General features: G+C 39.1%; 2 protein-coding genes across 2 annotated transcripts in view; one reads left to right on the forward strand and one right to left on the reverse strand.

Annotated features, from left to right (window-relative positions):
- The window catches only part of TCTN1 (tectonic family member 1), a 38274-nt gene extending 25046 nt beyond the window's left edge, over positions 1-13228 (forward strand). The window contains exons 6-15 of the mRNA XM_075178450.1: positions 332-438; positions 911-931; positions 1408-1533; positions 2930-3049; positions 3985-4066; positions 6583-6724; positions 6806-6977; positions 7666-7788; positions 10759-10922; positions 12640-13228. Of these exons, the coding sequence (XP_075034551.1) occupies positions 332-438; positions 911-931; positions 1408-1533; positions 2930-3049; positions 3985-4066; positions 6583-6724; positions 6806-6977; positions 7666-7788; positions 10759-10902 (1037 nt within the window). The 3' untranslated portion in view covers positions 10903-10922; positions 12640-13228. The remainder of the gene's footprint in view (positions 1-331; positions 439-910; positions 932-1407; positions 1534-2929; positions 3050-3984; positions 4067-6582; positions 6725-6805; positions 6978-7665; positions 7789-10758; positions 10923-12639) is intronic.
- A 762-nt stretch (positions 13229-13990) lies between these two features.
- Positions 13991-25823, reverse strand: part of HVCN1 (hydrogen voltage gated channel 1) — a 28907-nt gene continuing 17074 nt past the window's right edge. The window contains exons 2-6 of the mRNA XM_075178439.1: positions 24471-24733; positions 22171-22275; positions 17188-17419; positions 16374-16486; positions 13991-14335 (exon numbers count right to left, since the gene is read on the reverse strand). Coding sequence (XP_075034540.1) covers positions 14255-14335; positions 16374-16486; positions 17188-17419; positions 22171-22275; positions 24471-24656 — 717 coding nt within the window. The 5' untranslated portion in view covers positions 24657-24733 and the 3' untranslated portion in view covers positions 13991-14254. The remainder of the gene's footprint in view (positions 14336-16373; positions 16487-17187; positions 17420-22170; positions 22276-24470; positions 24734-25823) is intronic.

A 25823-nucleotide genomic window follows, 5' to 3' on the forward strand; every position in this document is an offset into this window, starting at 1 on the left:
CACAACTTTTATAAGAGATATTTTCAGGCCACCCGGTATCCAAGTCATTTCTAACCTCTAAAATTAAAATGTAGGTGACACTGAATCTGAAGGCTCATACATATTTTTTGCCCTATTTGGCATTTTGAAAATTAATTTAAAAAATATCAGTTAAGAAGTGGTAAAATTATTAACTTGTAGGCATATTTATCTGTTTGTTGAATGGGATTCTACACTACGTTTAGTAGAACTCCTTTTAGAGCGTGAAGTTGGGTCATACACAGAATGGATTGTGCACTGCTTGTAAGCTCTCACATCTTATACTAGGCAAATAATCTCTTGTTATCAATAGGGTTTTTGGAGAGCCAGGATTCCACGTGTAGTCGAAGTGTACAGATAGAAAATTGTTCCATTCCTGCCCTCACTTTTGGGACATACAAAAACATCCAAATTTTGCCTGTAAGTACCTAAAGAATAATTACATTTTTGAGTGGAATATCTTCAATAAAACCTGGTTCCAATAGGTTACTTACCTGGGGTCCAGCACTCAGGCTATGCCCCAAAACTGCTGCTCAGCTCCCTTTTGCATGCTCCTACGGGCAATGTTTTGTCACTAAACAACACAGCACCTGTCTGATGAAAAGCCAGGTTGTCAGGAGTGAGGACAATACTACACTGCCGACCATATTCTAATTGCAAATAACCTACATGCTCCAGTTCGGTAGATGCGCGCAAAACATTGGACCTAAACGCCAGACCCCAGGTAGGTAATTTTATGGGACCTGGTTTTACGTAGAAAATTGCAGCCGGAATCTAATACTCGTTTTTTTGTCATTGGAAGGCATTTTACACATATCATGTGATACTTTTTAGTGATATATTTCTGCGTTTTAATATATTTTTATTTATTTATTTATTTTTTTCTTTACAGGTGCCAAATTCACAACAATGGGTAAGAACTTCTTTTTTGTTTGCTTTTGGTCAAGTTAGTTGCAATTGCCTACATTTTAGTTTACAACATTGGATATTCTTTCATTAATATAAACTAACAACAAATAAAAGAACCAAAGATTGTTTTACTTTTTTTTTTTTTTTTTTTTATTGTATAAAAACTTGTACAAATTTCCAAGGTTCCTTTATGTTTGGTACTGTGTGATTATTATTTTTATGAATGTTTTTTTTATTTTTGAGTTTGTAAAGAATATTTTGTTTCAAAGTGCACGCAAGATATGCATATAATCCTAGCAAATGTGTTCTAGTTTGTCCTAAGCATTATTTCAATAAAATGTATAATCACATTTCTTTAAGGACCTTTGCATGCCAGTTACTCATTTAAAGTGATCACCAGTAAACCGCAATGTGTGTGTAAATTCTTGGGCAAGGGTCTTAAGAAAACATATATGTATATAATCTATTATTTTGCTGCAGATTAATGTGACTGTGCAGACTGTTACAATCAAATCCATAGATGGTGTTCTCACTTGTGGAAATCTTAGTGACTATATACCTTCCTATGACAGCAATACAGGGGTTTGTAGCAATGTTGTGCTGGGGGTAAGTCATTTACTTATTTAATAGACAATAATATACAATGCATTAAGTGTTTTTCTCCATTTTTGTCATGTTAATGGTTCTATATTTACATGGAAGATTTGTGCAAAGTGACACTTCGTCATGCAAAGAGTAGTTAGTTAAAAGTGTATCACACATTTTGAACCAGTGTCTATGGTATATATTTTTAGATTACTCCGTAATTGGTTAACTTCTATAATAGCTCTCACTGATCCATACAACATCTGATTCTGATGTATACAAAGGAATTCTAGGTAACAGGGAAAAGACATTGGTGTGTGCCACGTCTATACTGTGCGCCTTCTGATTTCTAGAATGTTTCTGCACACACTACTTCCAGCTCAAAGGGTCACCAGGGAACTGTCCATGTGATAAGCCCTGAAATAGGAGCTATGTTTTCCAAAACTCTCAGCAGATAATCGGACATAAAACTGTTTGGAAACAATTATTGACTTTTTTTCTCTCTGCATAAACATTTGCATTTTGTTTTCAATGTTTTGTTAAACGAGTTCTAACAGCATTTACATAAATCCTGAGACTTGTCAGAACCATAGCAGAGGCTTGTTCAAACCTATGTATTATGTCTGCATGTTCTGCTGTTTGTTTTACTGATGCCAAATTAACATGCCTAGGGGTCACTGATCTCCATGCCATGCTCTCATTTCTTCTCCATGGGCCTATAAGGAAATGGCTTATGGAGCAAACTGGTCCATTTATCAATATGCTTTGATCTCTGCCATAAACCTTGGGTCTATTGATTAATCATCCTGCATGTTTCTTTCCATGCATTTAATTTGGTTCAGATGTGTTGTTTTCCTTTCCTGCTGGTTAAGGATGATTATTCCAAGGAGCATTTTTACGAATATATCAAGGGGGCGTACACCTTTTGATCCCTCCTCCCATAATTTGATGCCAGAGGCCGCAAGACATTTGCACTGTGCGATTGCTGTGCCGGAAGTGGGGGTCGGTCTGTCCGTTCCTCCCCCATCAGTTTGAGTGGTGGACGGCCCCCTCTGCCTGAGAGCTCACAGTGCCATCTGGCTTTAGGTAAACAGGCAGGGCGTATCAGCCCTCATATTTACTACACAGGGGTCCAGGTTAGAAATAGGGAAAGTTCTACACAGTGAACTTCCACTTCTAAAGTAGTTCTATGTAGCAATGGGAACTCTTCCAAAAACAACCTCTGTAATGTGATATTCAATAGCCCTTTTCAATGAGCTTACATTGTGTGATTCTGTGTTTTTTCCTTAGATAAAAAAAGTAATGTTGTATTAGCAATTCAAAATGTTTTATAAAAGTGACATTTCAGCTTCAATCAGTATTTAATCTGTACATTTATTTCTTATATGATATAGTTTCATCTGTATGACTCTTTTAGGGGCGTTACTTTGTGACCTATACAGATCAAGGGGAGATTACAAGTGCCTCCGTGTCTTTAATCCTTGGATCAATCAACAAGAATATATTTCAGCAAAAGTTTCAAGTACAATTCATTGAGGTATACAATGCTATAATTATTAATAAAACACACCCACTGTGTTATACATCAGTGACTCCCACCCAAGACGTCCAGGCTAGCCGTGTCACATAAATATAGAAATAAACTAATATTTTAAACGACGCTGAAAAGATTTTGCCAAGTTGTGGCTCTAATGTTAAATGTACTCCTACTTTTCCAAGGCTGTTAGTTTTATTTACTGCAATCATGTAACAGTGGTGTATCACTAGTAATTTATGTCCAGTGAGTAATAAAGTAGACTTGAAATATTAATTTTGTAATTAAAATAATTGCTCTTCGAGAAGGAAATGTACCTTGCTATAATTCATGACTCTTACCCTGTATTGAGTATGTCAGCAACTACTGTAGACAATCTTGTATTGAACAATTAAAATAAATTATTTAGTCCATGTGTTGAAATAGATTATACACACTTAATGTTAATCTAGAATATATTGCAAATTATTTTCCTTAAATAGTAAAAATGTAGTGACTTCTAGTGACACTTTACTGTGCTAGAGAAATAAAACTTGACAATATCTGAGAGCAGCTAATAAATAATTGTATGTTATTTATCAATTTCTGCTACTGTCTTGGATGCCATACAGCTGAACCTTGGTGCAGGATATCTACAAAGAAATAGTTACAGGAGGCAGGCTAATCCAATGCTTGTCTCCTTGTGTAAGATAACTGTTGATTAATTGAAATGATTGTTGTTTTATGTAGTTTTACTGTGTGAAATCATTAACCTAACATAGTAACTGTTGCTGATTGCTCACCACCATTGGTACAGGTTGTGCTTCTGATGTAAATACCATCCTCTGAGTTGAAAGGAATGGGGACTACTAATGCAGTACAGTCAACAATGTTTTATTGATAGAGGCATTATCTTTGTATACATCCAATCACAGGTGTAACCTTTGCTTCCGTTACAGGACGGCACAACACCGGCTCCTCTAAGTGGGAACCCAGGATATGCATTTGGGCTGCCTCTAATTGCTGGCTTTAAATTACCACAATATCCTATTTATTTATTGTTTAATTAACAAAAATGATTACTACGTTTACATGCCTAGGACTACTGCTTATTAGATTGTCATGTGAAGTATTGCTGGACACACATGCGGGAACTGCATTCATTGTTGGTATAGCTAGGCAACCTGGGAGTGTCCAGTTGTTGTCTGGCTGTGAGACCCAGCATGCTCCTCCAGACTATGTTACTTACCTTAACTTGGTCTACAGGGGGTTAATAGCAGATTGCAGTGTGAGAGAAAGGACCTGTCCTTAGTGTCCTAACTATTGCTTCACTTAGAGCCTTTTGTAAGGGGCATGTGGTATGCAATGGCCATTCTGTATTGTGTGTAAACACACACCTATATAGTTAGTTTATTTAGTAAACAAGACAAGTACAAGGACCAGAATTGCTTGACCAGAAAGCAATTAAGGTGAAAGGTGTCCTTGGAGTAGTCTAAAATCAATACTCTTGATGAAGACTATAGACATGTTTCAAATGAGCAGCCCAACATGACTTCACTAGTGTAGAGAGCTACGGTTTGTATAACGTGGTCCAAAATACTGTAGTTATAATATATTTGATCATGAGTTGACTGTTAAATAAGTCTTGTGGTACTTGTGAATCTTAATAGCTGCATTGCCTACATCAGATAATTACAATTCTATCAGTGCATTTTTTTTATTTGTCCAATGAGAAGTATGACAAGGTACATGACAACAGTGACATGAAGGGTAAGGTAGGTGCATGACAACAGTGACATGAAGGGTAAGGTACATGACAACAGTGACATGAAGGGTAAGGTGCAGGACAACAGTGACATGAAGGGTAAGGTACATGACAGCAGTGACATGAAGGGTAAGGTACATGACAACAGTGACATGAAGGGTAAGGTACATGACAACAGTGACTTGAAGGGTAAGGTACATGACAACAGTGACTTGAAGGGTAAGGTACATGACAACAGTGACATGAAGGGTAAGGTAGGTACATGACAACAGTGACATGAAGGGTAAGGTAGGTACATGACAACAGTGACATGAAGGGTAAGGTACATGACAACAGTGACATGAAGGGTAAGGTGCAGGACAACAGTGACATGAAGGGTAAGGTACATGACAGCAGTGACATGAAGGGTAAGGTACATGACAACAGTGACATGAAGGGTAAGGTACATGACAACAGTGACTTGAAGGGTAAGGTACATGACAACAGTGACATGAAGGGTAAGGTAGGTACATGACAACAGTGACATGAAGGGTAAGGTAGGTACATGACAACAGTGACATGAAGGGTAAGGTAGGTACATGACAACAGTGACTTGAATGGTAAGGTACATTACAAAGTTTTGTGTATTGCAAGGTGGACAGAACAAATTGCATAGTGACTAGAAAATGGAAAAGGAGAGGAAAAGAAGAAAGGCAGAGGAAACAAATATACCTGTATGTTCAGTGAAGGCAAAGGGAGAAGAGGATAAAGGCAGTGAGAAGGCAGAAGGATAACAGATATAGATAAAATAACATTACCTGAATATCAAGATCTGTGAATGACAACTAAAAATGAAGGGTTCAGGATCACAGGGACTAGAAGACCAAAAACAGAGAAAGTCCCTCTAAGCAAATGGTTCATCATCATTTATTTATATAGTGTCGCTAATTCCGCATTTCTGTACAGATAATATTTGTCGTTCGCATCAGTCCTGCCTCATTGAGTCGTCTCAATTCCTTACTACACACACACAAAATGTTGTCTGCTTCCAATGAACCTACTAGTATGTTTTTAGAGTGTGGGAGGAAACCGGAGCACCCAGAGGAAACTCGCGCAAAAATGGGGAGAATATACAAACGCCACATAGATAAGGCCCTGGCTAACCACTGAGCCATCGTGTTGTGTTTCAAGATAATGCAACCAAATTTGTCACACCCTCTTAAATTGTGCTTTATAGAGGAGAAATATATTTCACTAATATAAACCATTGGCAGCAAGAAAGGGTGGTTGTAATATGTGCACTGCAGTTTCTTTCCTAGTGTACTGTAGTATATATGTTCATAAGAGTAGTAAGTAAATAATTGTGAAGGAACTGTAAGTACTGTGACATGTACATGTGTTATACAATCTAACATGATTTGAAGTTTTATAGAGTCATATGTAGCTTAACTCTAACTTTCTGCCTAAATGCCTAAGCTGTACTTACCTTCAAGGCAACCTGCGCTGTCACCAAGTGTCCTAGCAGGTGACACAGTTCCCTCCATCAGTAATCTGAGCTGGCAGTGCAGAAAGACAGTGTCATGGCTGTGGTGACGTCATGGTTTTGACATTTATTATCTTATTATCTCACAGTGACAATGGCGCACAAACTTATGATGTTACGGCATTTGTGACCAGGTCTCTCTGCATTCACCGGTTACCATATATCAGTCCGATAGACAGTGAGTTATTTAATTGTGTGGTATAAGTAATATTAGGTGAATGTACAGTCATGAGCATCACAGGCTCACGTTTCCTTAACCAAACCTGTCTAAATCGGGCATTATTCGGAATACTAACAGATTGGGCCAACTGACTCTGCTTAAAAGCTCAAGTGACCAAAACTGTTTAGCAGAAGAAGGAAATAGAGCTCCTGTGTTATTTGGGTATAACATGATGTCTGGCTGCAGACTGCGGTAAGTTCGTATATCTTTATTTGTCACAGACACTGCTTGTCATGGACAGACCTTCATTTGTGTTTTTGTTTATTTTTATAGTATCAATTATACGGATGCTGCGTTTTGCCAGCTTGCTGCGAATACCACACTGAATGCACTTAGGGGTCAGCAGTTTCCAGGTTATGTGGCTCAGTTTGGAAACTCTCAGCCAGAGAATGTATTGGACTGGGTGGCAATTAATACCATCGATACAGAGACAGCCAACATCCCGGTAACCTCACTGTCTGTAAATACATAAGGGACATGGATAGAAATGTCATTGAGCCCAATTGTCATTCTGGATTGTTACAATTTCAGTGTTGTTTATCCCATGCAAAAAAAGAAGTTAACATAATTATAAAAAGTGGGAATAGTCTTGTCAGTTGTTTTATATGAATATTTGACTTGACTATCAAAAAATAAACAAAATCTGCAAAATTATTTTGTATGGAACAGCCATGTGTGATGGGACTGCCTGAGGCTGAACTAGCGGTGTACAGATTCACCAATCCTCGCTTAATACTCCTCATAAGTGTCTCCATTATGTTGAGTGGACAATTGAGGATGTAAGACAATTACGTGTCAAGCAGTACTAATTCTCAAATTAAGAACAAAATATTTGTTTCTGGATTTGTACAACTTGACCTGAAGAATTGACTGCTCAGAACCTGCTTTGTCCAAATATAATGGAACTATTAAATGACTTGTGTTGCTCTCAATTGATTATTGTGGCTGCACAAATTTTAATGAACTAAACTAAAATGCTACCTTGATCCTAAACAGATGTATTTCCAGAATTCTCAGCTAAATATCTTCATGAACTGCTCGTTTTGTAAAATTAATTGAGTTCTATTGATTCTTATTTTCTAATATACTACAACAGAATGTTTTACCAATACCTATTGTTTTCTGTTTTAAAGAACATGTGCAAAATCCCAGTTTCTTTAGAACTGGAAGTTAAATGGACAAAATTTGGCTCCCTGGTTAACCCTCAAGCACAGATTGTGAATGTGACCCAAAAGATCGCTCATGCATTTATCCCAGTAAGTGACATTGCTACTCTGAACTCTATCACTTCTTATCTCTATTCTATGCGTGGTAAAGATACCAATGTGTTCTAAAATGGTGCTGACCACAAAAAACTTATTTGGGGCATTTCCATAGAGCCAGTAGCCCCTATTGTAGTCTAACTCTGCCACTGGTGAACATTCTAGAGGTGCTATATAGTTATTGCTCTCTGCTTTAATTCTTTATGACTATAATCAGTGGAAGAAGCGGGGGTGTATACGGTGGTCTGTCATACCGCCACTCCTACTGCCTTCATTGTAAAACTATGAAATTCCATTCACTTACATTCCCATTACAAGTTTCATACGGCCACTTCTAAATGTCCACTTCGACCACTGATTATAATACAGTAAACATTACAATGGCAGGGACCCCACATTCTTCAATTTCATCTTTTTTGCCATCTGTGCAATGTTTTATATTCTCCCAAACACGTTGTACAATTTAGGGATTTTGTGCTGCTCGCAGACTGAAAGATGTATGTATGACAACTACTTCTAAGTGACAGTTTTTTGTATTTAAGATCAGTTTGACAGGAACTAGTAGCCTTTCTCAAATATCATTGACAAATTCTAAAAGGTAACAGAAACTGATATACACCAGGAAATTTGAAATGATTTATCAGAGATGTGGACAGTGAAAAATTGGAAGCCTCACAGGCAGATTAAGGTGCTGGAGGCTGCACTATTCCAAATAAAAGTAATGGAAACACATTTTGTAGGGGCATGAAGAGAAGAATATTATTATAAGGAACTGGTCATTTTTCCAAATGTAAAACTAACATCATAATTACATCTTGCCAAAAAATAAAAGCCATGGAGATCCAATGACTTTTCTTGTGAACCTTGAGGGGGATCTGGAAAACCCAGCCTCACATAATGGCTACCTTTAAATAAAAGGGCAGAGGGACAGAAAAAGTTAAACAATTGTATTGTTCTATAAAGATCTAAGAACATTCAACGCAAGTCTGAGAAAAAGTTACTGAAACTGCAACAGTCTGCAAGAGACCTATGACTTGGACAAGTTAGATTTGAGCATGACAATGATCCAAAGTTTACATAAAAAGCCATATTGTAATAGTTTAAATGCAAAAAAAAGTCCTGTGGTGGCCCAGACCTTAAGTCCATCAAGAATCTGTGGAAGGATTTGAAAGAAAAGAACATGTGAAAAATTCAAAAGGGGCAAATAATTTGTATAGTGACTGTGTATGTAAATATCCATATATCGATAAACAGATGTTGCAAAATATTTAATACATTTACAGTTTTATTAAATTGGTATAAAGAAGAAAATGAGGGAAATAAACATAACCTATATTATTATTTATTTATTTTTTTCTCTCAGTGCAATACTAGTATATACACAAACTAAAATGCCAGAGCTATGCTGTTCTGCACAGTATAATTCCTTACACACAATAGGTGGAGTGCATGCTACTCTTTTTTAGTAGATTTGCAGAATGCAGATGCCTTCCATTTACAATTACATTATTGTTTACACCGCTGATAACTTGTCAGTGATGGGGACCTGGCACAGGAGTTCCTACTATTGTAAGGAATCAGAAAGCCTATAGTTAGATCGCAGTAGGCAATGATACAGGCAGGTGTTCTTCAACATATATTATAGTCAAACGGACTCCATGCTGGATCCTAATACAATGAGAAGGGATATTATTAGTATGTATTTACATACAGTCATGGCCAAAAGTTTTGAGAATGACACAAATATTATTTTTCACAAAGTCTGCTGTCTGTTTTTATGGTGGCAGTTTGCATATACTCCAGAATGTCATGAAGAGTGATCAGATGTATTGCAATTAATTTCAAAGTCCCTCTTTGCCATGACAATGAACTTTATCCCCAAAACAACATTTCCACTACATTTCAGCACTGCCACAAAAGGACCAGCTGACGACAAGTCAGTGATTCTCTCGTTAACACAGGTGAGAGTGTTAACGAGGACAAGGCTGGAGATCACTCGGTCATGCTGATTGAGTTAGAATAACAGACAAGAAGCTTTAAAAGGAGGGTGGTGCTTGAAATCATTGTTCTTCCTCTGTTAACCATGGTTATCTTTAGAAATAAGAGACACTGTCGAACTAAATCATATATTGAGAAGCTTACTACCTAACAAATTCTTTATTTTATATCAAAATTGCATCGATATGGGGTGCCACCTTAACTTGTTATAGAATTGAAGTCAAGAGAAAGAAAAGAAGTTGATTGATAGGTGCACTGAAGCTTCTAATTATCAATTTGGTTTTAAATAAAATGTAACTTTTATTAGGTGATTGATTTAAAATAAGCGATATAAAATAAAATAAAAACAACTGCTGTCTGCATGTATAGTCTCCATAATATGTGGACTTATGCTTTAGGTAGAATTATAATATCACCACCAGCTGTAATTGTATATTGCTAGGTGATACTATTCATTTAGACACACAGTGAATCCTCCCCATATTAAGCGGATTCCGTAATAGGATTTGCTAATTAATTTACAAAAATTTCACTGTGATGAAAACTTTATCAAATTAGCCCATATATTTAAGCTGTAGTATCTCCTTCCAAAATGGGGAGTGTATTGCTATCTACCTAGATAATATCTCCGAGCTAAATCTGGGTTTATCGGAGTATTATACAAGCTGCCAATCTTAGAGTTATAGCTTCTGCAGACAGTGAGGACGCCGACGCGCATTTCGCTTAGGTCTGCTTTTTTCAATTTGCCTTGGAAAAAAGCAGACCTAAGCGAAACGCGTGTCAGCGTCCTCACTGTCTGCAGAAGCTATACCTCTAAGATTGGCAGCTTATGTATTGGCACACAAGTATTTATGCTGTTTTTCTTTGTAAACTCTGATAAGAGTTGTGTAATATGGACGATAGGGCTGATTCTGAATTGTTTCAGTGAATTCCATCTAACTGTAAAATTGTTTTATTTGTTTACAGACTAACTTGAGAAGTGGAAGGTTTGTGCAGATCTTAACTTCTGTGACATTTCTTGATGTGTCACAGTCTGCAATTCCTGGTTACAAAGCTCAACCAACCATTGATGCAAAGTTGCCCTTTGATTTCTTCTACCCATTTCTATAAAAACAATCCTCACCTAGCAGGTAAAACATTAGTTTATCGGTTTCAGCTCTGCAAATGTTAATTGGAATCTGTAAATGATTGGGCAATAGGATGCCTTACTGTAGTGTGCCTATAGTATGTCTCACAGTCAGTTATCTAAAACTTGCTCTACAAATTATCTATATTGATACAGGCATTAGAAGAAAACAATAACATTTGTTAAAAAATGTAGAAGCAAATGTTTGTGTCATATGTACACACAAAAGTTGTCAAGAACTGATGTAAGGATCTGCGGTGGGATATTCTTTTGATCCTATAGTAGTTTGGGTTCCATATTTCTTTTCAATTGTTATCAAGTGTATGGGGTGCTGGTCCTAATACAACCAATTAAAAAGAAAATGTAGGGTATAAAAAGCAAAGCAGAGAAAAGGTGGCCAAAATAGTGTAATACTGAAAATAGAGATCACTTAGAGCAAAAATTGCTTTTAAAGCTGCAATCCCATATAAAAATTGTGTTTAACAAATCACTTTGGATACCTGTGAGAAAACACATGGGGGTATATTTACTAAACTTTGGGTTTGAAAAAGTTGTCATTTTACCTACAGCAACCAATCAGATTCTAACTGTCATTTTGTAGAATGTTCTAAATAAGATTACTAGAATCTAATTAGTTGCTATAGGCAACATCTCCACTTTTTCAATCCTGCAGTTTAGTACATATACCCCATTTTTTTTTAGTGTTTATCTTCAAGTTGGTAATGATTTACATTTAACTGCCATGCAATCACCATGGCAACCACAGTCATAATATATGATGTAGTAAATTGAGACGCTTTGGAATGTTCCCTCTTCTCAGCATGCATGTTCATATCACAATCCTTTGCTCTGCAGCCCCGCCCCCTCTCTTCCATGGCCACATGAACACTGGGGAGTTTCATGACTGACTGGCTTTAACTCTGATCCAGTTACACTGTCCTCATGAGCAAGCTTTTGTAAAAAAACATAAAAAAAAGAAAAAGGCTTTGGCAGTTGGATACTTTTATCCATAAATAATTTCCATTTACTTCAAATCAATCATTCTTATAGTAAAATAAGGCAAATAGAAATGACAATCTCTCAAATCAAGATGATTAGAACACTAAAAGCTTTGACTAAAGGTACTTTCTATTTTCATCTCAAAATGTTTTTATTATATTTTTAGTAAAAGACTATGTAACAAACATAGCAGTTACCACAGAGTACAGTGCATAATGTAGATCCAATAAATCAGATAGAACTACCCATAAACAAACAATCAAAAAAATAACAAAACAACAATAACACAGGAAACATTCAAATGTACATAATATAAAGACTTCAAGGGGGAGGAGGGAGAGACAGACAGGGGGGGGGGGGGGGGCAAGAGTCTGAGACGGTGCTTTCTATTTTAAGTATTACTCAATTTTGAGAGTTCTTTCTGCTTTCTTTGTTTCTATGTATTGATTATAAGATAGCACTTAGGTTTACTGTACCATTTTCCTGAAGTTTTCAAAGATTTTTAACTTAGTTGTTAAATCTCAGAACCTAAAGGGGACTGTGAAGTAAAGGCTTAAAATGTACATAGTATGCTGTGTACACTAGTTCAGATGCCAAGATTTCACAGTGGGATATTTATTAGAGTCCTGATAGTCAAAGGTAATTGTTGGGGTACATTTATTGTACTGAAGCAAAATTATTTTTCTTACACTCAATCTCACCACAGTTGTCTTCTCTTGCAGATCTACTATTCATATTACAGAAGCACTTGTATAGATCACATGAAATACATATTCTGCAGAAGGATATGTTCAACAAACCTATTTCATTCACAGTATAATTCTAGTCATTTTAAGAAAAGGCCGCTATACCTTAAATACAATTTGATGAACTAGAGATCACCTAGGAAAAATGACAATGCCCTGAAATGTTTACATAGATATTTGTCAAAACAATTTTCGTTGTGAAACTGAGCACAGAGTTTATGGCAGAGATTTTATACCGTTCTACACTCTGTTTTTCCTGACGGGAGCAGCCATGATGCTCTTTGTGCGACGTGTGGGGGAAAAAAAAAGAAGAAAATCTGCACATAGTGTAGTTACGCACGTATGCCCATTAAGACACAACTCAACATGTGCCCAGCTCTGTCCCAGTAGCATGGCTTAAATCTGGTTAACATCGGATACCCTTACACCCAATTCAACTGATTCGTGCATTGTGAATATTTTGCGGCTGCCCCATTTGTAATCAATTTTTAACATTTATTTTGATAACGTGAGATGAATTTGCTATTCTGTTTTATTTAAACAAAACAATACCTAATACAGTAGATGTAATTTTCCTTCTCGTGTATTAATGAAAGTTGCAAAAATATCACGGTAAAATACACCTACAAAATCCTATATAGGCACATGGAAAGAAGAGAGCACTAATCAGAGGTGAGATCATCATCATGAGCCCACTGCACCAGTCAGTGGAACGGATAATGACAGGCGTGTCTGACTCGCAGTTATGCGAACACTCCCTTGCTGTACTCACACTGGGTTTTCCCGTCCCTTCTGTTGTAAGATGTGATACAAATGGAATATGAATGGCGTCTGATTTTTTTATTTTATTTTTATTATTATTTTGTGCACCAATTTGCGTACTTTACGCTAAGCAACAGCAGCACCAGAGGAAACTGACTTTTTTTTTTTTTTTTTTTAATACAGACGCAGTCTTAGGGGTACATTTATCAAGCTGCAGGTTTGAAAAAGTGGAGATGTTGCCTAAAGCAACCAATCAGATTCTAGTTATTTAGTACATTCAACAAAATGACAGTTGAAGTTGATTGGTTGCTATAGGCAACATCTACACTTTTTCAAACCTACAGCTTGATAAATTTAGCCCTTGCCACAAGCCACTTGTAACCATAGCTATGGACATTAGATTGTGTGCTTTGTGCCTTCAGTTCAGTTTACTGAATACAATGAAATTCATTCCTGCATTTGAAATCAATATGATGAGTGATCTTTAGATAGAATAACAATTGTATTTCTAATCTCTACACAACTTGCTATGTTTTTTATATAAAAAAAACAAAACATTTGGCAGTGGCTGGTCCATGATGCATTTATTGTGGTCCAATAATGCAGATTTTATTTTTTTACAACAAAAATATTTGATTCTCAATGTATGTACAAACTCACGTATTTATTAAAGATGTATGTTTGTATTGTTAAAGATTAAACTAGATATAAATCAAACATAATTTCCTCTTTGCCTCACACACATATTACACATTTGGAACTACTATAAACTATCACTTTAAGAAAAACATTCTGGTCTCCTAAGAAAGCAGTAAGCTGGTTGAGGATTTTAGACAAGATGTGGGTCATTGGATTCCGGAAATATGTTATTTTGCTGCAATAAAGTTTGAAGTCTGGTAATCTCTTGCTCCTGTAAATTGAAGATAAATAAAATAACACGTCAGTTAAGCCAAAACACAAAATTATCCACATTTCAAAGTATAGAATCAGCTATAGCCTTGCCTTAAGAATTTAAATTACAAATTTTATTATAGCAATGAAGGTCTCTCCCCTACAGAAACATGGGGGGGGGGGGGGGGGGGAGGGGGGAGGGGTCCTAATCTTTTATTTTTATTTATTTTTTAGACACCAACAGTTATAAACATAACTCACACCTGCCGACACTGATAATTTTCTATTTTTCAGGGCTGCACACCAAAGCGAAGTTGAAATGAAACCAATGCTTAATGCAGTGTTCTGTTACTGCTGACTGGACAACTGCTGCCCAATCAGGATTATCCACACACTGCACTAACACCTGTATTTATTTAAACCTCTCCAGGGTACGAAGCCCTGGAGAATGGATAGTGATTGGTACTGGCAGGGGCACGTTATTCTTTGTCACTTGGTGTGGGGAATTTCTTCTTTAAGATATGTACTCTGATGTTTTCTTACACTGGTTTGCTAGATCAAGCCAATAACATAAGTACTAGAGCATCACACCTCTAAAAACTGTTGTGATGTCACGTGCAAAATATCATTTATATTCACTTTTCCCATTGTTACAATTTGGATGCTGGAGGTTAGGACTACAAGGTACAAAATAATAACAGGATGAGGAAAAGCGACAGGAGAGTGCAAAGACTAGGTTAAGACAAGTTCTAGAACATATTTATAGGGGCGTATTCAATTGTTCCTCCGGGCACCGGAAAAATGAGCGCTCTAAAACTATTACTGTGTATACAGTAATTACTCGCTGAATTGGAGCTGCGAGATGAAATTCAGCGAGTAAACTCCGTATTAACGTTTTTTGCGCGCAATATTACCGTATAAACGGTAATAGTTTTAACGCGCTCGTTTTTCCGGTGGCCGGAGGAACAATTGAATACCCCCCATAATATTTGTGCAGAAATAGAATAGTAACAAATCTATCTGCGGGTTGTTGGTCCTCTGCCATCTACTATATAAATGCCTAGTGGCGTGTGTGGGGAAAAAAAACCAAGCTGCAGCGCCACCTGCTGGGCAGAGTTATACACTGACCTATATATTTCTTGAAGGAGAAGTGACAGTTGGGAGTGGTTGGTGGTTGCCGGGGGTGACAGTGGGGAGTTTTTAACACCTTAAAAAGCTTGATGAAGGATGTGGCGATGAAGATGAAGGATGAGGTGATGGAGAAAAATGATGAGGTGGTGACATGTGGACAAAACCACGTTAAAAAAGGGCGCTTGCGTCGGGAAGTAACGCTCTTCCCCTGAGGAGACCTGGGCTAGGCCCAAATGCATGACAAGAACCTTTTTAACACCTTAAGTAGCTTGATTTGACTAGAATGCATGAGTATCATGCACGGGTTAACTTGTAATGTCATATGCTCCAACAGTACAAAAGTCTCCAAAATAATTTTATTTGTAAGAATTTATTGGGGGGGAATTCAAATGGCCACATTACTGTTAAAAGTAACATGGCCTGTGCACTATTACAGATATTAAGGTAATAGTGCACATTATTGCGGTTAATACGGTAATGTCACCGCTGGCTTTTTGCTTGCGGCTCCCTGAGCCACAAGCAGAAATCAGTGTTAAAATTACATTACCATATTGACGGTAATAGGTAATATGTTGCGGTGTGAAAGGGGGATTGAAACCCACCCCCTACCCACCATTGATTCGTAATTTTGAAAGATTGTTGTGGGAGATCCAGATTAAGGGCAAAATGAAAATCACATGGGTGACACTTGGTGCGCAACAACCTCCCCAAAAATTATTCTGTAAGTTTTATATCAAAATAAGTCACTTAGTTTCTCAAAGATTATTATTGGATGGAACTCTAGTATAAATGAGTTTTTATGGTCTCTCCTATTAATCTACAGCAATCACAGAAGGGAAGCTCCCTCACTGCAGTGTTTGTACTATAGCACAATGCTGCAAATAGACTGTTTTGTTGGACTAGCGTAACTGGAAGTTGAACAGTACCTGCTGGGTACACTGCTGCTCCAATTCTGCCACTCTGGCAAGGAGCGTTTCCTGTTTTTCCTTTAATTTGTTGATCTTCTCTTCTGCACGACTCTTCACAGACAAAATAACACCTTTGGAAAAGCAAATACATATAATTTATAACATTTCTAGATTTAAATGTGTTAGAAATAGTGTCAGAGTACTGGCAAGGCACAGACTAGGCTCCTACCTCGAGCATAAAGAAGTTACCCAAGCCACAGTTATGACAAGCGGAGGTGCTGGGTACACTTGGGATCACCTCCACAGTCACAGTGCTACAGCACACCACTGGAATCTGCTTATTGCTCATTGGGTCAAGTGGTGATGTTGCTGATAGGTGCAGGGCTTAGGTTGCAGAAAAAGTGGTGTGCTGGTCTTTCTTCTGGAAAGACATGTGCTGGGTAGAAATCCTGAGAACATGCAGTGCTAGGAGTACCTATATTCTGTATATACTACTGCAGATCAGAGCTCATAGCGAGGAATGACCATGGCACCTTCCAAAAAGAAAATAACCTAAAAGAAAATTCTCTATCTACACATGTACCAGTCGCTTATAACTTGATTCTAGAAACATTTGGGCTTTGATGAGCTCTATAACCAAATATTAAAGATGTTTTAATAAGACCGTACTCCAAATGAGAGTCCTATAAGAAAGGCGTTTTCGCAGACAGGCTGTTGTAGTTGTATACGTAGATTTTTTTCTCACTATACCAAAAAGTTGGCCACAAATTGTATACACATTTATCAAACACTGACCACATAAACCTGTGTATATTACAATTGAAACATTTACCATTCACAATTCTGGCGACTCTCCAAAGTCGGAGTAAGATTAACAGCCCAACTGCGCTGAAAACATCTTCGCGTGTTATATAGACTACGTCAACGATAAATGATATCACAACGATGACGGCATCAAACACTTCAAACTTGTGATGGAAGAATTCCAGCCGGAAAGCATACAGTTTACCCGCAATTTCCAACAAGAAGAAGGACAAGACGGAAATGCTCAGATAATGAAATACCTAGAACAAAAAACAGCAAGAGCATATTAGTTTATGGAGAGGTTCCCAGTGGGGAGCTCAAGAAAAGAAAAGAAAAAAAAAAAATACAATTCTAGACTATTGTAAAAGTGAAATCTAGAGGAAATGCAGTTGGGGTTTTTTTGGCAGTCGTTTAATGGTGACTCTCCTTTAGCTTTAGAACTTGCTCCAGTGAACTGCGGTGTGACCTCTGATCTAACAAGAAGGTGAAAAAGGAGGTTGTTCATTTCTGTGTTAATCATGGTCGACAAATATGCCTTATGCTCTAATAAATGTTGTGGTACCTTCACCCCCTTCTTGTAAAATGCTGTTTTCTACAGGTCATATAGCATATAATTATAACAGCTTTGCATTCACATTGTTGAACCCTGTTTGCCATTGAGGGTTCAGCGATGTGACCAGGAGATTTACCCCACACTCATTGGAAACCACATTCAGATCTTAACGTTGTGGTAGTACCTGTACGTCTGCATTTTAAAGAGAAACCCCATGATGTCATTGTGTGAATCAGCCCACTCATACAAGTCACTACTAGTAGATTCATGCAGATACAGATATAATGCCAATAACATTATTTCCTATTACAAACAGTTCAGCTTGTGGCTCTATTAGTATCATTAAGATTTCCCCTGGTAAGTAATCCTATAAGGTGGGGAAAGAAGACAGCACAAAACATACCATTGATGCTTGAATAATGTGCACATATGATATGTATGGAACTAGGCATTTGCATTTTTGGGGGAATTTTCCAAAATGAGACGTTTAAGTTTCTAAAATCAAACATCTTTATGGTTTTTTTTTTTTATTTCCCTCTCTCTGGCTCATAACCACATAATAAAAAGCCATCTATTTAATTTTGCTACTTAAAAAAGGCTCAGGTGTCTCGAAAAAGCAAGCATATAAAGTTTGTTTGGCTAATTATAACTTATATCTGGCACAAGGATAAGTGTGAAAAAATGAAAACTGGTTGAAACACTGAGGGAGAGATTCAGTTCAGTTCGATGGGTCTGGAACAGTCCATGAAAAAACATCACACAGATATTGAGGATGGAATGTCCGAAACTTTTCCTAGCAACCCATAGCAATAGCCGACAATGTGCGCAGTCACACACTGCGCCCAATGAATCTCTCCTTCAGATTAATCCACAGCCAGGGTTCAGATAGGAGAAATATTATATCCCAAAATATTTTGACAGCATTCATATGTAAAGAATGGAAAACATAGCTGGGAACACAATATCTGCATTCTCCAAGAGAATTTTGCACACAGTTTCATGAGCAGAGGAATGTATTGGACAACAGCAATTGTTTCAGGATGAAAGAATCGGAATCTAAAAATAATCGTGTAAATTATTTTCTTCATTTGCTGAGAAGATCTTAATTTTACTGATGGCAAAATGATCAAATGTCTGAGGCAGATAGTCACAAATAAAGGTCGTTCTTGTCAAGTTTAATATATTTAATAAAATTAGATTTAGGCTTACTGTAGTTAAGAGATTACAATAATAATCCACCCACTGTCCTGGTCACTCCCTCGACCTTGTCTTCTCCCATCTCTGTGATCTCTCTGACTTCTCTAACTCTCCCTTCCCACTCTCTGACCACCATCTCCTCTCCTTCACTCTGTCGTCCTCCCCCGCTCCCGCCGCGCCTAAAGCTACCCTTACTAGGCGCAACCTTGATGCTATTGACCCTTCCTCTTTCTCCTTCTCTCTTGAAACTCTACTATCACCTCTTCCTTCCCTGGCCTGTCCCAAAAAGGCATCCTCTCTCTACAACCTCTCCCTCACCACTGCCCTTAATGCTGTTGCCCCGGCCTCCGCTATCCGCAGACGCTGCCTTATTCCCCAACCCTGGCACTCCAAACTCACCCGCTTCCTCCAAAAGTGCTCTCGCACTGCTGAACGCCTCTGGAGGAAATCTCGCTCCCTGGCCGACTTCCTTCACTTTAAATTTATTCTCTCCTCTTTCTGCTCCGTTCTCTCTCTCGCTAAACAATCCTTCTTCAAGTCCCTCATTTCCTCTCAATCCTCTAACTCCCGCCGCCTCTTTGCCACCTTCAACTCCCTCCTCTCTCCCCCTCCCTCCCCGCCCTCCCTCTCCGCTTCGGACTTTGCCACTTTTTTTTCTTCCAAAATTGAGGCCATCAGACTGAACATCTCCTCTTCCCCTTCTCCCACCACCCTCATCGCCTCTCCTCCAGCCAACAATCAACTCTGGTGCTCCTTTTGCCCCACAACAGGGGAAGAAGTTAGCTACCTCATTCTTTCCTCTCCTCCCTCGACCTGTCCTCTCGATCCCATCCCCTCCCACCTCCTTCGCTCTCTTTCTCCCACTGTCTGCTCCTTCCTTGCTCACCTCTTCAACTTATCACTCTCCTCTGGTGTAGTCCCCTCCTCCTTTAAACACGCTCTTATCTCTCCCATCCTCAAAAAAAACAATCTTGACCCCACCTCTCTCGCTAATTATCGCCCCATCTCACTGCTCCCCTTTGCCTCCAAATTACTCGAGCGGATTGTCTGCAGCCGCCTAACCAGGCACCTCTCGGTCTTTTCCCTCCTTGACCCCCTCCAATCCGGCTACCGTTCTCTTCACTCCACCGAAACTGCACTGGCCAAGGGGTTACTAATGACCTCCTATCGGCCAAATCCAAGGGTCATTTCTCCCTACTAACCCTCCTTGACCTCTCTGCAGCCTTTGACACCGTGGACCACCCCCTCCTGCTGCAAACCCTTCTCTCTTTCGGCCTCTCCGGATCTGTCCACGCATGGTTCACCTCACACCTTGCTAACCGCTCCTTCTCTGCATCCACGTCCGGCTCTTCCTCCTCCCCCTGCACTCTCCCTGTAGGAGTCCCGCAGGGCTCTGTCCTCGGCCCTCTTCTCTTCTCGCTCTACACTTCCTCCCTTGGTGCTCTCATCTCCTCCTTCGGTCTTCAATATCACCTGTATGCTGACGACATTCAACTCTACACCTCTTCTCCTGATCTTTCTTCTACCCTCCTCTCTCGTATATCTGACTGCCTCTCCGCCATCTCCTCCTGGATGTCTGAGCGTTTTCTCAAAATTAATATCTCGAAGACGGAACTCATTGTCTTTCCTCCGTCCAGACTCCCATCCCACCACGACCTCTCTATTGTCGTCAACAACACCATCTCCTCTGTCACCCAACTCCACTGCCTGGGTGTCATTCTCGACTCCTCTCTCTCTTTTGCCCCCCATATTCATGCCCTTGCCCAAGCCTGTCGTTTCCAACTACGCAACATCGCCCGCATCCGTCCCTTTCTCTCTCAGGATGCCACTAAGACTATCATCCACGCACTCATCATCTCCCGCCTGGATTACTGCAACCTCCTCCTCACTGGCCTCCCCCACTCCCATCTCTCCCCCCTCCGCTCTATACTCAATGCGGCCGCGAGACTCATCTTCCTCTCACGCCGCTCCTCCTCGGCCTCCCCTCTCTGCCTCGCTTTACACTGGCTCCCCTTCCCCTACAGAATCCTTTTCAAACTCCTCACCACCACTTACAAGGCTCTCCAACTCTACTGCCCCTTATATCTCTAGCCTCCTCTCCATTCACACTCCTGCCTGCTCCCTGCGCTCGGCCAACGATCGACGCCTCTCCTCAACTCTTATCACCTCTTCCCACTCCAGAATCCAAGACTTTTCCCGCGCTGCCCCCCTTCACTGGAATGAACTCCCTCGTTCCATCCGTCTCTCTCCTACTCTGTGCTCCTTCAAACGTGCGCTGAAAACCCACCTCTTCCTCAAAGCATACCAACCATCCACATAACCCCGCCACCCGCTCTCAACTCGCTCTCCCCCTTACCTTTCTGGCTCCCCCTGTGCCTGTTCTGTTCTCCCTTAGGATGTAAGCTCACCTGAGCAGGGCCCTCTTCCCTCATGTCTCCCTACCTGTTCTTCTGCTCTGTTTTTTGCATAAACCTGCCTGGAGTTTCTGAAGTATTGGTATTTTGTTTATTGTTTTGTACTGCTTCACCCTGTATAGTCGACTTTTGTACTGTGTACGGCGCCGCGGAAACCTTGTGGCGCCTAACAAATAAAGGATAATAATAATAATAATAATTAATAATAATATACAAAATCCCTGATTGGTTTAAATCAGGTACTGGATTTAATTTACACAGTCCTGAGACCTATATTAGTCATCTCTCAGCAGACAGCACCAGTAGCAGGAGAGTGACACTTCCATCCACTGTGTCCTAGCACCAAAAGTGGAGATCTCCTTAAATGTTATGCTAAAAAGTAATGTGGGCACTTTTCTGCACAGACAGCCCAAAAACAGTGACTTGAGATAGCTGCAGAAAGAGACTTGTCTGACTAAGTGAAGCAATGAGCAACTTATGGCTCTCCAGTGGTTGGAGAACTACAAGTCCCAACATGGCTGGCAGGGCACGCTGGAATACATAATTCCACCACTGCAGGAGAGCCAAAGTTTACCCAAGTTTGCTCTAGCACAAACTAAATAAATGCATTCAAATGTCTTATTGTTTGCTATGGATTACCGACTATCTGCATCTATATTAATAGATGGGTCTAAAGCAGGCCTGTCCAACCTGTGGCCCTCCAGATGTCTGTGAAACTACAAGTCCCAGCATGCCCTTCCAGCTATCAACAGGTTGTCTACTGGCAAAGCATGCTGGGGCTTGTAGTTTCACAACACCTGGAGGGCCGCAGGTTGGACAGGCCTGGTCTAAAGCATTTCTCACTTACCTCTGGTATCACATGGTTAACTTTATCCACTAACAGCTCCAAATCCAGAAGGACCTCAATGAGGACAAATAAAGCATCCAAAATAACCAGGGTCACAATAAGAATCTGTAAAACAACAACTGTCAAAATTAAGTCGGGAATTTAGTCAATCATTCAACATAAATATGATGGGAAAAGAAATATATATCTGTGAATATGTTAAAACCCCTTAATGACAAGAGGTAGTTTATAGTTTAAGGACCAAATCAATGTTCAGGTTTTCATCATGCATCAGTGGAAATCTACACCCTGGTCTGGTCTCCCAGCTGTAGTGGTGGCTCCAGCTTACAGGACCATCATGACCTGATCAGCAAGTCCTGCAGCATACAACAGACAAGAACAAACTGTGGGCTCCCATCATCTCATTTTGAGGTCCCCGACTGTCAGATATGCAATATATTCTATATGGATTCACTGGCACACTGACATTTGGAAAACGAGATGGGAAAATATTGAGCACCACTAGCATACAGAGGCTTACTGAAGTTATGTAAACATCACTGTAATAAGTCAATGTATTAGTCTCCAACAAGAACAAAAAAAATAACAAATAGTCTATTTATAGCACTGTAGAGACAACTACTATAGTTTGTGTATTTACTAGTAATGATTGAATACCACTACATAATACCTGCCACATTATACCTGCTCCACACTTCCCAACAAGCCCTCCTTTAACACGATAGTTACTCTCTTTCCAATTTGACCCTTTGTTGCCATGCCTTGAGACTGACTCTACCATATCTCCTCACTACTGCACTTACAGTTGATACGATACTGAAATCTTCGCACATTTTTGCTGGCATCTCTAGGAGATATGAGCAAATATGCGCGAAGATTTCAGGCCGCTCATCGCCAGGGAGCCTCATCGCCCAAAGCTTCGACAGCGCTTCACTGTTAATTGATTTCTCCCCTTAGACCTTGCTTCTCAATTGTCACCATGCAGAGGAAATAGAAATACCATATACCAGTGCCATGTAACTAGAGTATCCCCTGAGGACCATAGTTTGACATTTGGGAGTTATCAAATAAGTAAAACTAATCACAGCAAACCTTCATCGGTTTTGTTTTTTATATAAAATACTGGCCAACACTGCAGCCCACTCATTCTTGATTTGCCCAGGAAAGGGAACATTTAACTAATGTTAACTTATATCTGAGCAGGGCTATACTCATGGTGCCCACTGGAGGGTAGGTGCGTGGTAGAGACCTACTTTGTGATTATCATATCAATAAGCCTGTCTAACATGCTAATCCCTCAACTTATCACAACCTCTCCTGCAAGAACCGAAGACAGAACAGCAAAACATTTCTGAAACTTGCTGTTTGAGTTTTCTAGCCTTTCATTTGCAAATCTGTTACTTATTAACTTGGTGTTAGAGCAGAACTGTCCTTAAAGAGAATAGAATTGTACAATGAGGATGTTCGGTGAACTATATTTTGAATGCAATATATATTTAATAGGACTCCTATAAGTAGTCGGGATCATGGTTTAGTTAATACTGATATTTTAATATTGCGGTGACACAAGAAAATTAATCATGTGAAGGTGTATAACAAAGTGTGAGAACCACTGTACTAGGGAAATGCTTTATATGTCCTGTAAGTAAACAAGAGTCACTCTACATACAATATAAAGGGTATCAGTGATACCAAAGTAAAATGTTTTACTTTGGTATAAAATTTCTATGTGTAAGGTTCATTCGTACATACATGGTTTTCAAAACCCAACTTTTTAATGTGTTCATGGGTGATTTTTTTCATACATTAAATGTACTTGATTTCAGGGGAACACGAGGTGTGTGTCTGTGTGTGTGAGTGTGTATCTGTGTGTGTCAGGGAATTTAGACTGTAAGCTCTAATGGGGCAGGGACTGATGTGAGTGAGTTCTCTGTACAGCGCTGCGGAATTAGTGGCGCTATATAAATAAAAGGTAATAATAATAATATATCTCAACATAAACTTAAAAATGGAAATTAATGATAATATGAAGTGAAAGTGTCTCCGATGTCCACTAGTGGTATCCTCATATGTACAAACAGAAATGGTTCAGGTGCACAAAACATGGTTTTCTGGGGGACCCTTTTGGTTCATAAAAGGACTCTGTAGGATTATTGAGATACCAAATATCCCATAGAAACGTATATCCCAATGGTGACCTCACAACATCAAAACATCGTGGACGTCAACCTGAGATTTCCACAGGCTGCTGCCAGGCAATAGAGATTCTATATATGACTAAAAAAAATTAAAGAAGGTACCTGAAACTTGTGGCAACTGAAAAGCCATTTCAGGGCATCTCTGAAGGTGTACGAGGAAGTAAATGGATGGGGAGTCTTTTCAGTCTTTTCCTCCTGTTTCTTCTCCTCCTCCTCCTCTTCAGGACTCCATTGTTTTTCAACGTTGGTGTCACCAACGGAGGTAAAATGCTTCAGATATTTGGACATGTTGGAAGATGGTTAAATGTTCATCCCTCTGTAACAGGACTAAAGTGGTGTAATAATGTTACACCTATCTAGAAGATCTAGGCAGAATAAGCGCAGCGTTTACAAACCAAGCAGACCAGTGACAAAGATGTTAAAGACAACATTCCAGGTTGATCTAACACATCCTAGAAGCACTTATTATATGTAAATATAAGTTTGGCAGTTGTGTTGTTCAAGGCTCAGGTTTGTGTGGTTGCATACACTGATTGCTATACACAGTCTTCCTCATTGCTGCATATTGCACCATTGACTGTTCCTTATTCTGGTTTATATGAACCTTTGGTGCAATCTATTATAAACCATGTGGTTTCAGACTAATGATCATTTCTTTGTCTTCTCTGTACAGCGATCGATTGTTTTTTCCACTCTTTAAATTAATAACTTTTGTTTTAATAATAATTAGTGACAGACTAGAATATAGGGCAAGTCAGGCATCACAATACGCTAAACACCACAAAACACAGCACAACAAAACTAAACACTTCAGTAGTAGGGGTCTATTTACTATTAAGTGGCGAAAAACCTCCTTCTACTTCTAAAACTATATATAAACACTAAAAAAAAATAATAAAAAAAAAAATTGAAAAAATGTTCCCCATTGCAAAGTATGGTTAATTTAGATAGATAAAAAAAAAATCCTATCATTTACTACTGCTATCGCCACCCTAAGATGGTGATAGCGAAAGAAGGATAGTGGCGCTACTTGTACTGCCGCTGTCCTGGTACTGACTTAGCAGGGGAAAGGTTTCACAACAGAGATCCGGCAAAAGCTATCACTGGCAGGGAGGGTTTGATAGATAGGATTTTCTCCAATCAATACATAGGCCAGATAGAGAGATAGCTTGGCAGCCTAAACTGAACAGACTGAGGAGGTCAGAGCCTATCTGAACCTCTGCTTGTAGAACCCTGATCATGATTACAAGAGATACAGGGGTCTATTTATGACAAATCGCATATTGCTCATGTTAATTATTATTTCTTATAGCTATGATAAGAAATTAAAGAGGAACACAAGCCTGCCCTCTCCTGCGATGCTCTCCCCATAGGATAGAATTGCTGATGTCATTTTCAATGGCGCTAGTTGTAGGGGTAAAGCTCTGAATTTCGAGCTTAATAAATAGGGCATTT

This window comes from Mixophyes fleayi, chromosome 1 (genome assembly GCF_038048845.1).
Source record: "Mixophyes fleayi isolate aMixFle1 chromosome 1, aMixFle1.hap1, whole genome shotgun sequence".
Classification (NCBI taxonomy): Eukaryota; Metazoa; Chordata; class Amphibia; order Anura; family Limnodynastidae; genus Mixophyes; species Mixophyes fleayi.